The sequence below is a fragment of the Musa acuminata genome, chromosome BXJ1-4 (genome assembly GCF_036884655.1).
Source record: "Musa acuminata AAA Group cultivar baxijiao chromosome BXJ1-4, Cavendish_Baxijiao_AAA, whole genome shotgun sequence".
NCBI lineage: Eukaryota > Viridiplantae > Streptophyta > Magnoliopsida > Zingiberales > Musaceae > Musa > Musa acuminata.
Window position 1 is genome coordinate 10687220 of NC_088330.1, and position 11849 is coordinate 10699068.

The following is an 11849-nucleotide window of genomic DNA, read 5'->3' on the forward strand; positions in this document are numbered from 1 at the left end:
CTGATGAATTGCACGTGCTGTTCTTATGACACATTAGGTTTTTCATACGCTGATGTCTTCAATTGGTCTTTGAAGTGATCCAGTGCCTAACTATTATCTGTAGATTTCTGTTGCAAAGTATTTGATTGAAACATGCCCCAAGCTCAAGTGGTTTGATGGTCATGATCAAGCTTTTAATGATGGAAGTCACCAAAGATTTCTACCCTCACAAACAGGTACCAAGTGTGCCCACTAACCAAGGTTGCATTTTTCCTTGCATCTGCCTAAAAACTTTTTTCATGAATGGATGTGTACACATTTTCACTACTTAAGCTGTACTATAAAATTCTGAAGCATTTCTTGACATGCACCCAGATCTCAATATAAAGATCTTGATAGGTAATTTCATCATCCCAACATACTTTTATATGTAGGGTAGATTCTTAATTTCTTATTGTATTTTAAACACCATCCATGTTCACCCACCTGTTTGTCTTCAAACGTTAAAGTTCTCTTTTTCAGCAAAGCATTATCAGCAATGACAAAGGAAGAGGTATCATCAAGCAATAGAAAAGTTCCATGGAATGTAACAAAGGAAGAAGTATCAGAATTTGCATTTTATTCTTCTGATGCAAATTTATCTCGGGAGGAAAAATATTGATCTTCTGTTGCATACTGGATTTGCCAGAGTTTTTTGCATCCAAAGATGCAAATCCAAGTACAAACATAACAACTTTTGAACAGAAGATGGCAGAACCTGCATTATTTCCATTGGACAGAATGTTATGCAAATATCATCTTTATGGCAAAATTAAAATTAAGCATTGCCCAGATGATTTGTAAGCGATTGACAATCACCCGATTTCAATTGCAACTTCTCAGGTCTAGTATTTTATGTTCATCAGATTATATTATTCAACAGTGTTTATCACAACTGATTAATGTATGCTTGCTACAGGTCCCATTTGGCTTATTGAAACTATAATACAAACAGAATCATGCATTCTAATTTCGACAGTGTGTGCATCTGCTTTGCTTGTGCTTCGCTCATGTGGTATTCAATAAGATAATAGATTAGTGCATGTTTAGCGTGGGAAATGGATTAAAACTGAAAGCAACAGTCTTTTGTATCCATTGATGTCCTATTTTTCATGATTTTGTAAAAATATGAAACGATGTGGATACTTTGACCAAATAGGAAAACCATGTACAAAATGACCTCAGATGTTTCACTGCTTTCACTTGGTGAATTAAGTACATGTTGAGATTTCAAGGAAAGAAATCCTCCATTTTTTTCCAGTATAAAATGACCTAGATCTGATGTTTCATTGTTTTCACTTATTGAATTAAGTTCATATGTTGAGTTTTTCGAGGAAAGACATCCTCTTTTTTTTGCGAGTCAAACTTTGAAGTTATCTACTATATGCATCCTTCTCTGCATGAGTGGTGCTGGACAAATTTACAAGTTTAGCTCCAAATTTTCTTGGTTAATTCCTAGATATTATCTGAGTATCTGGTTTTCTAATTGAACTGTGAAAATATATTTCTGCCTGAATTATTTTGTTTAATTTTCTAGGTGAGTGTTAATGTCATGTTTCAGATGCCAAAACAGACTGGAAACCTGTTTTGATGATGTGGAATAGCCGTAAGTGTATTTCTTTCTGCTCTAACTCAAGTGCCAAGATGTTAATCCCAGATCAGAAGGTGAGTGTCTCAAACTCCTCCCTATAGTTCGAGTACCGAAGATTTATATGCGTAATTCTTGTATGAGTTTCTTCTTTGTCAGCCAACAGCACTTGGTTCAAAATGTTCACTAATCACAGGGGACAAATGATTGTGTGGATTGGTTTTCCTCAACTTTAATAATAAGAAGGCAGTACTTAGTTTTGTGCCTTTGGTTCATTTGTCATGACCTAAGCATTTTTTTTTTCTGATATCATAACAAGGCAGCAGTCAATTTTGTGCCCTTGGTTTTTTCTTCATGGCCTAAGCATTTATTTTATTTTTCCTGGAAATCATATTTTTCAATACCCTTAGAACTTGGCTTCAGGTGGTGATATATTTTTCAACTCCTTTACCATCTACAGTCTTTTGATTGCTAATATATTTCCCTAGAGTGAAAATTACTTTACAGATTCAATCATTGATTCTTGCCCTCAAGCAACAATGTCAAAAATCTGAATCCAAAGATATCGGTAATTGAAAATTCCTCAGGTGAAAGCACTAGAACTATTGGATACCACTGATGTATTCACTGTGCTCATATGGTTGCTTGCTTCAGCAGATTCCAACCCAGAAAATGTATGCAACACGGACAGATCAAATAGAAATCCACCGTATCAACATGTTCAACTTGTTTTTCTCATGAGCAGTCATTAGTGTGGCCAGCCAGCAAAGTCCAAGTAGAAAAAGGAAAGGGCAGACATCAGCAACAATGATTCCTTATATTATATTTCTTGTAGCTCACTGATTAAGATGTCTACTCTCTTTTATAGTATGTATTCAAAGTTCAAACAAACATGAAGACCCGTCATGCTTTTGTCATGGACCAAACTATCCAAATTATTTTTATACTCCACATGTTGCCAGTCAGTCAGTATATCTTTCAATCACTCTGACTCTTGAACTGTTTCCCACACAGTGGAGTTATTGATCAGTTCTAATAATGTCATTGTATAGAGAGAGAGAGAGAGAGAGAGCAGTTTGGATCAACATGAACTGTTTATTATATTTTAAATAAATAGATTACCTAACCATGATTCTTGATGCAGATGCAGAAAATAGACCATACAGAAGCCAGCATGTGACACTCTTCATGGCATTCAGACAAAGTCATGTTCTTCATACCACTCTGGGCTGTTCACCTTCTGCACCTGAACATGAGAACTACAACATGACAGGAAGATGGATAGAGACCAACTCATTGACAAAGCACTGATAGCACCATTCGCAGACAACAGCCTCCCTTTTACGGCATTTGTGACTTCTCTGTCTGTCTGGGAACATGTCTGCTGAAGCCATGATGGGCTGGTTCATGTAAGTGAAGTTGCATGGATTGCTGAAGCTATCATTGATCTGAGGGCTGTCACAGAAAGGCCATTGCTGATGGGGTTGTTTCCATTCAAGCATTGAAGGATCTCGTCAAGAGACTGCAGCCTGCTGCTGAGCTCCACCATCTGAGTCCTGAGGACAGAGTTGTCAGCCTCAACAGCTAAGTAATGGTGTGTGGTGAGGGTCAAGGATGTCAGGATCTGGCTGTTCTCCTTTCTCAGCTGGTTCAACTGTGCTGTCAGATCATCGAAGTGCTTCTGCTTCCTTATCCTCGACCGCCTTGCAGATTCGCGGTTCGATGTCATTCTCTTTTGCTTCTGGTTTATCACTGCCTGCAGATCCTGTTCGGAGCCTGAGTTTTGGAGCAGGCTGGATCCAGAAGAAGTTCCACAGGGAGAAGCCATGAAAGCTATGGTCTTTTCAGGTAAAATTTGAGTTCTTCAAGTAGTCTATTTTAATGCTAGTGCTTCAGGAAAGACTATATCTTGGCTGGAAATATAGCTGAACGGTATATGTATATAGCGAGATTAATTCTCAGTAAAGGACTCAGGGAACAAGTTCATGAGAACACATAGAACCAGTAGAGGAAGACAACAGAGAAGGACTGAACGAGATGGGTCCTGCGCCTAAGAGTGGAACTTATCATAAACCCAGAGAGAAGGATCTCACTTATGATAGCCGACATAGATCAGAAATATCAAGAGAAACAGATGCTGCATGTGAAAAGTTACCACAGGAGTTTTGAGCACGTAAACTTAAGGTCCTTGAACCAAGAGATTTCAGCAGCAAGGTGGTATTTTTACACGGAAGATCGAGCAAAGGCCAGATTTTGATGAGGTTTTGGATCCAGAATCAGAATCTATAGAGAAAATTTTGGCAGAGTTTCCCCAACAAACAACAGCAGAAAGGATCACAAGAACAGGAAGCAAAAGAGTAACCTTTCCCACCGAGACGAGGGACAGCAGCAAGAACACAGTGTGCAGTTGTTGACCAAGAAAAATCTTGAGAGAAGGCCACTAGAAGCAGGGCAAGATGGGGAAAGAAGGCTAGAGAAGAAGAAAGCAGCAGAACTTCCTGAAAGCTTAAGCTAGGAAGAAGAAGAGGAGGAAGGGAATTGGAGCCGAGCAGAGGGGTGGAATTTATAGAAGAAGCTGGATCAAAGGGAAGAAAAAACAAAGAAAGAAAAAGCTGACAAGAAAGATTTGCTAAAAAAGAACAAAGAAGGGCCGGGCCCTTGGAATCTTTTGTGTAGTAGTTGAGGGGATTCTCCAATTCATTTGAAGGTCAGAGATGGGATTTCAAGCAACATGCCAAGTGCAGGACTTGGCAAAAATCTTATTTCATCTTCTCTTAGGTTTTCACTTGGGAAAAGTTTTCTACGTTCTCCAGGTACTACCACTCAAAACACATCTAGAATCTATCAGAAAAGAACATTCACAATAGCCTCTTCTTTAAATTAGTTTTGAAAACCAGCTTTGCAGCTAATGAATTGATGATTTCTTTGGACTTATCTTGGATTCCACTGAGATTAATGCCGCTGCAAGATGAGCTCGAACAATGTAGCATCAGGCTGCAGGTTAGCTCAATTATTCCATCTGCAAGTGCAGATGGTATTTTAGACGTGAATCAAAATTTGATGTTCACACATATCTATCTGCTTACCCAATGATGCCAGTGACAGGTAAACCTATTGGATTCTTTTTCTTTATTTTTTTCTTAGCACTTGGATTCTTGTAGTCTATAGCTTGATTTTATGGCTCAAATTTATTGGTCAAATCCATGTGCTTTCAGCCAAGAGTAGGTCTAAAATAAAATTTTGGATTGTTACTATGGGAGATAATAAATGAAATGGATCATCAAGTGGCCATCTTGCATGAAAGACCCATTAATCAGTTTTGTCTTTAGTTTTGTAACTCCACATATGGTTTGGTGCATATGTCTGTCCTCATATATGCTCAACACTTACATGAATGATCTTATGGTAGCAAACAAGAGCTCCCCTTCCATCTGTCCATCTGCTTGCTTACAGCTAAAACATAGGCAAATCTTTTCCATTTATTGGTTGTGTTGATTCCCATTAGTGCCTTTCCTTTCATCTACTGCATTTTAAAGAGGAAAACATGTAAAAACGACTGACATTAAAGAGAGGCACCCTCAAAGCGGCATCTGGTATATCCTTCCCTCTGAAAGAATCATTCAGAGCACAACTCTAGACCATAAGATTAAATATTCTTTAATACTGTTGACATTGTTGGTGATGTATGATCATTTCATGGAGGTTGTAGTAATGTCTTTGCTTTAAATTACTCTTTGAACCATTTCACACATTCATTGCTTTGGAGCCATTTTACACAGTTCACTCTTGCTCGCAGGACAAACTATGTGAGAAACAGAGGATTAATGAAAAGAAAGATGTTCCCATAGATTTCATGGATCAACACTCCTAAAGACAGGTAAGTTTCTTAACCTTGGCCATCATGCATACTTGGCTGTTCAATATAATATGTTATGAATCCATCATACACCAAAGGTAAAAAGACTCGATGAAGAGCTTGAAGGCCAAGGCTTTGTGAGGACATGAAGGCATGTGGAATATAATAGTGGCTTGGAAGATATCTCTGTCTGATCCTTTCTCCCACATGAAACTACTTGTTTTCCCATTCAACATCTACTGCATAATTAAAATTATTGCATGCATTAGTTTATATATATATATATATATATATATATATATATATATATGCCTCCAAAAATATTATGACCGTCGGATTAGACCAGGATTGGTTGATCTGGTGGACCTGGTCCATCCAAGAATATTTTCAGGAAGCCACAGGATCCAATGGCTAGGCTTCAGCCACGTTGAGCTTTGGATCCCACAACGCCGGCCTTTTGGGTCCCGCGGAGTTGGGCCCGTGGGGCCCAGCTAGAACATATATAATGCTGGTACTCGCACGAGTCAAGAGAGAGAGAGAGAGAGAGAGAGAGATGGTGGTGGTGGAGATGGCGGAGGCGAACACGAACACCTGCTTCCGTGGCTGCTGCAGCAGCTCCTCCATCCCCCTCCACCTCCCAGCCTCCTCGTTCTCCCTCCTCTCCCCCATCGCCAAAGGTAAGTCTATACTTGATACTGCTAATCCTCGTCTTCTTTTTTCCCCCTTGCGTTCGTGAATTGATCGATCGATCTCGATTCCGGGAATCCAAAGGTGCCGAGAGCACCGTCTACGAGGCGAGGCTCCACGATGGAACCAGGGTCGCCGCCAAGAAACCCGTCCTCTCCACCGCCGACGACATCGACCGTTTCCACCGCCAACTCCAGCTCCTCTGGTCCGTGCATGCCCAAGATTTGTCTTTTCGCGTGGTTTTGATTCTTATTTTTGATTTTTTTTTTGTAATTGTTGTACTGGGTGAAGTAAGCTGGATCACCCGGGGCTAGCGAAGTTGGTGGCGGCGAACGCCAGGCCGCCCAACTACCTGCTCTTCTTCGAGCACTACGAATCGAGGAGCGTGGCCGAGAAGTTGCATGTCGAGGAGTGGAGCCCTAGCGTTGATCAAGTGATCGCCATCGCTTATGACCTAGGTGCGCATCCGCTCTGGATCTTGGTTCTTGACTGCTGATTTTACTTTGTCCTCGTTATGTTTCGTTAATTAGGGCTAGAAAGGTTTCTGTACCACGTAGTTCTGTTCCTAGCCTTTTCAGAATGAAACACCGCAGATAAGGTCGTCAACTGTTGGCTCAGATCCTAGCACTGATCCGATGTTATCTACTTCTTGCAATGCTTTGTTTCGCCTGCCTAAAGATTTCCTTTCAGAAAATGCATAATGTAATCTAATTTTTTTTAGACGTGCTTGCTTTCATGTTTATGCTGTAAATATTTGTGATCTTGGGTTAATTACATTTTTTTTTATGTGCTTCACACATACACGTGCACACAAAAAAAACACATTAGGGTAACAAGTATTTTCCATGGATGTCCATAACTAGTTTGTCCCAAGCAGTGCATTGTTAATCTGGACTTATGTGAAGGATTGACCAAATACTCAATTTGAGTTGTAACGGACATCACTTAATTTGAGTTGGAAGGGAAACCACTGCACTTCTTTTGGCCCATTATTATGTTTTTCCCAGGGTACCTTTTTTAACCTCTTGTTGACTCTGTATGCATTTTCGTTTCCTTTTTCAGCAAAAGCTCTTCAATACCTACACAGCCTTGGAATTGTACATAGAGATGTTAAACCTGCAAATATTCTTGTAAACATCTCTATTCTCTCTTCTTTTCATCATCTTGAATGACGTGTAACCTTAAGCCAATATAATCCTCTAGCTGGTCCATGGTGCAGCTTGACAGGAACCTTTATCCACACCTAGCTGATTTTGGTTTGGCCACATATAAAAAGGATCTTAAACATGTATCAGTTGAGAATTGGAGATCAACTGGCAAGCCTACCGGTGGATTTCACAAAAGGAACATGGTGGGAACTCTCATCTATATGGCGCCAGAAATTCTAAGGAAGGATATTCACACAGAGAAATCAGATGTATACAGTTTTGCAGTATCTATCAAGTAAGACAGTCATATTTATGCATTCATGTATTAACTATCATGCCTGTTCAATTTAAGTATTTGTAAAGTATGTTACATGTTCGAAAAAAAGCTTCCTGTTATTTACATATCCTATTATGATATCAATAATTATATTAATCGATATCTAGTTTATTAATTTTTCATGTTTAATTAAGACAATCTGTAGCATAATTATGAATTTTTGCATGGACATTTTGTGCTGCTACAGTTTCCATAAGTATTTAACAATTTGGCTTTGTTATTTTGTGCATGAGCTGTCAGTGTTATGATTCTTCTGTAACCTTCTGCAGTGAGCTTCTTGCTGGAGTTGTTCCTTACACAGATCTACGAGCAGAAGCCCAGGTACTGTTGAAACTTTTGATGTCATATCTTAATATTTCCATATAAGTGAAGCTAAAATGTGCAAGTGGGCAGACAGTTATTATGATAACAATAATATAATCCAGTTACTTCTAAGCTTCATTACATTCTTTATCTCATGTTGCTAGGTGGTTATTTTTTTAAGTTATGTCATAAACATATTCCACTCATATCAGTATTTAAGTTCATGGCTTGAGTTTTAATTTTTTCAGAATGATCACTGATAATGATTTAATAGCATAACCACCATTCTCTTAGGCCCACACAGTGCTTGAAATGAGCTACACCGAACAACAACTTACAGCAGCAGTTGTTTCCAGTGGTTTGCGGCCTGCTCTCGCTAACCCTGAATCTGGTGCTCCGCCAAGTCTATTATCTCTTATTGAAAGGTCTTGGGATCAAAATCCTTTGAATAGGCCTTCTTTTGATGATATAGTCAAGGAATTGTACTCACTCATGAAGCATAGAGACATATCTAGTTTACCATTATTTACTCCCAATGATCAATGTCAAGACAGCAACGATGACCTCAAATATATTCAAGAAGATTTGAATTGGTTATCTCGTGGAGAAGAAGTAGCCAAGAAAGCACTTGCTGAAAAATCAAATATTACATCCTGGTCTAGTTCTGTTCATGATTCTCTACAGTACAAGCCAGTTTTGTCTTGGGGATCATTTGCAACATGTGGAAGAAGGGAGAAAATGGAAGATGCACATTTCATGCTTCCACACCTGTGCAATGAGAAGGATGTTCATGCTTTTGGAATCTTTGATGGTCATCGAGGTGCTAAATTGATTCTATTCCTTTTTCGTATTGTGAAAACAGAGACTATTAACTAAAACTCTGACACGTACAGGTGCAGCAGCTGCTGAATTTTCTTCTAGAGCACTGCCAGGATTCCTACGGAATTCTGATTATATATGCAGGTTTCTTTCTGTTGCATACTTATTCTAAAGTTTTGTTCTCTTTGCTGTCATTTAATTACTAGATCAATTGCAGTCCTGCAGATTCACTTATTGAAGCTTTTCTAAAGACGGACTTAGCATTCAGGGATGAGCTAGTGTTGCACTGTAACTCGAGAAGAATTACTCAGAAAGATTGGCATCCTGGTTGCACGGCAGTTACAGCACTAATAGTGGGGAACAAAATTTTTGTTGCAAATGCTGGTGATTGTCGGGCAATTATAAGTCGTTCAGGCAGGCCATTTCCAATGAGTAAGGTGTGAAACATGACATAAGTCTACTTTAGTTATTTAAATAATTTTCCTGAAAAATGGAGATCAGAATAACAAATTGCAATTATAGTATACTCAGATTTTTTGTTTCCAGAGCAACATCAGTTATCATGCCTTACTGATATTGGTAGGATCATGTTGCAAGCTGTCCTGAGGAAAGAATGCGTGTCATGGGAGAAGGTGTCGAAGTGAAATGGCAAGTAGATACATGGAGGGTTGGACCAGCTGCACTTCAGGTGCATTATTTCCTTCAGTTTCTGGATACGTTGCTGTTTCTCTGGAATTGTGTTACATAGGTTGATCTGCCGAAAAAGTGAAATTATAACATGCTTACATATTTGAGTGTCTCATCGGTTGAGCCAACATACAAATTAATTATCTTATATAGCTGATGTATCTCTTTTCCATTATCAAATTTAATTTTAATAACTTCCTCTTGTCAGGTTACACGATCAATTGGTGATGATGATCTAAAGCCTGCAGTAACAGCGAATCCTGAGATAATTGTTACTTGTATTTCGGCAGATGATGACTTCCTGGTAAGTTTTGGATGGCTACTAAGTTATGAGTTTTAAGCAAGGCTACCTTTACGTTGCTTCCTCATTTATATGCTGTATGATTTTCTCTTAAATACATATATACTATGTGATAGTCATATCTGCTGGCCTTGTAATGATAAATTTGGGTTTGCTTAACTCAAATAGAGATGAAGGTAAGCATGGCAGCTATATTCATGATTTTTTTCTTTTCTTGTCATTTATGTTGAGAACTTAATGAATGCTACTGCTCCTAGTACATGTGATCTTAACCTTCATATGGACTCTTCTCCCAAGGAGCAGTTTTGCAGGATTGCTCCTGCTCCCTGTATACATGAGCTTCCAAGAATAATGACTCGTCCAACATGCCCAGTGACAGTTTAGATTCACTTGAACTTGCTTGGTTAGATATTTTGACACACCCATCCTCAGAATGTTGATATCTCATATCAGATATGAATTTCATTGATATTTATCGATTACTGCAAGTATCTTTCTCAACTGGCATTATGCTGTATGGTGGACCTCAAATTGCTGTGAAAGTTTTGGTTGACGACCAATTCATTCAATTCTTCAAAATGTGCATTAAAGATTGGCTAAATTAAGCTTTACCTTCTGCAGTTTTCATCTATCATCTGAAGTAATCCTGTAATAGATTGGCTAATGAGTTTGTTTACAAAATTTTGTTTTCTTCATCCTGAAATTGGTTGCTGCATCTGTCATTTGGTCAGTGGGCTCTTGTATGTTGGTAACTGCCATGTTGGAATGTGATTCTTCCACAAGTGATTTTGGATTTTATGAATAATCTATGGAGGCCCCGATCAAATTGGATTTATTGGGGCCAAGAAGAAGACAAAATAGTTTGATTAGCTGCAGACCCTATGTTGATCTTTTTTTTTCCTTGGATAGCTTATGCACAGATATAATTTCATAAGTTAGGCTACGTATGCATTTTAATGAAGATTCTGTTGTCCCCAGATTCCACAAGTCGTCTTCATTCCATATGTGTTGACTATTGATTAGGTCACAGAGGCCTACGTTTTGATCATCGACCTCAGATATGCTTTTCTTTCTGTGGCCACTACAATTACATCCATGCATGCACGTCATCTATCTATCTAATATTCTCATGGCAAACAGAGTGCTATTGGTGGATTTACATGTTTCCAACCACCCATCAACTAGTTCAACTTACTATGACAATTAATGACTGCAAAATTATAGTGCAGACCTTTGTAACAGAATTATGAAATAAGTTATTTTATGATAAGATTTGCAAGGATTTGTTTACTGCAGAATAGATTGGAGTCTTCTGGAATATTAACAGAATGAAGAAAATTACAGTCTGAAGAATACTTATATGTGTCAATGGGTAATCATAAGTCCATGAGACCTGTAAATATGTTTACTACATCTGTTTGGCAAAAAAATGTGTAAGCACCAGAATATAGTGTTGTAGAAAGATGTAGATTATGATGGAGAACTAAATTGCTGACCACTTTCATGTGGCCTTTGCAGGTGCTGGCTAGTGATGGACTCTGGGACGTAATAAGCAACGAGGAGGTGGTGTCCATCATTAAAGACACTGTCAAGGAGCCGTCAATGTGTTCGAAGAGGCTGGCCACCGAAGCTGCTGCACGTGGCAGCAAAGACAACATCACGGTCATTGTTGTTTTCCTTCGTCCAGTCTCAACTGCCGAGAGAATTTATTAGCGTGCGAGGAGCCATATGTTGCGCATGCGATTGTGCTTCGTCTTGGTGGCCGATGAATGTGGCAGCAAAGATACCATCACAGCCAGGAGAAGTCACTAGCTTTGGAGGAGTCATACCGTACACACGCAATTGCAATTCACGTTCTTAGCTGCATTGTTTTTACTCGATTCTTTACTAGTTGTAGATTTCAATAGAGCCAGACAAGGAGGAAAGTGTCTGAAGGAAATAGTGATTGTCTTGACCTTTCTTGATTCCTTTTTTGCTCTGAAGTAGGCTACTATTGATGTGGTTTTATGTAAAATTATTTGATACTCCTTAACATTTTTTACTCTTCATTACTGTTCAACCCCATAAGGGATTGCATATGGAGAAAAATTGTTACTCCATGGCTA

The 11849-nt window shown here is 38.8% G+C and overlaps 1 protein-coding gene across 3 annotated transcripts; it reads left to right on the forward strand.

The window, feature by feature from the left end:
• Positions 1-3414: 3414 nt before the first annotated feature.
• LOC135648404 (protein kinase and PP2C-like domain-containing protein) lies at positions 3415-11849 on the forward strand. 3 transcript variants are annotated; one of them, XM_065166064.1, is made up of 14 exons: positions 3418-4419; positions 4504-4711; positions 5403-6139; positions 6234-6354; positions 6441-6607; positions 7212-7279; positions 7369-7592; positions 7904-7955; positions 8232-8757; positions 8831-8900; positions 8974-9193; positions 9340-9444; positions 9652-9747; positions 11263-11849. In XM_065166064.1, exons 3-14 carry the CDS (start codon positions 5968-5970, stop codon positions 11455-11457), a joined length of 2016 nt encoding a protein of 671 aa, XP_065022136.1. In that variant the 5' UTR covers positions 3418-4419; positions 4504-4711; positions 5403-5967; the 3' UTR covers positions 11458-11849. The 3 variants fall into 3 exon arrangements, 1 of the variants encoding a protein (XP_065022136.1); XR_010500955.1 differs by lacking the exon at positions 11263-11849 and having other exon boundaries at positions 3415-4419; positions 9303-9444; positions 9652-9710; XR_010500956.1 differs by lacking the exon at positions 11263-11849 and having other exon boundaries at positions 3415-4419; positions 9354-9444; positions 9652-9689.

Excerpts from the sequence above, each read along its gene's own strand:
- LOC135648404 (XM_065166064.1), top strand. The coding sequence starts at position 5,968 with ATGCTGGTACTCGCACGAGTCAAGAGAGAGAGAGAGAGAGAGAGAGAG. Across the intron at positions 7,280-7,368 it reads TTAAACCTGCAAATATTCTT|CTTGACAGGAACCTTTATCC; the intron begins GTAAACATCTCT and ends TCCATGGTGCAG. Across the intron at positions 8,901-8,973 it reads AATTCTGATTATATATGCAG|TCCTGCAGATTCACTTATTG; the intron begins GTTTCTTTCTGT and ends GATCAATTGCAG.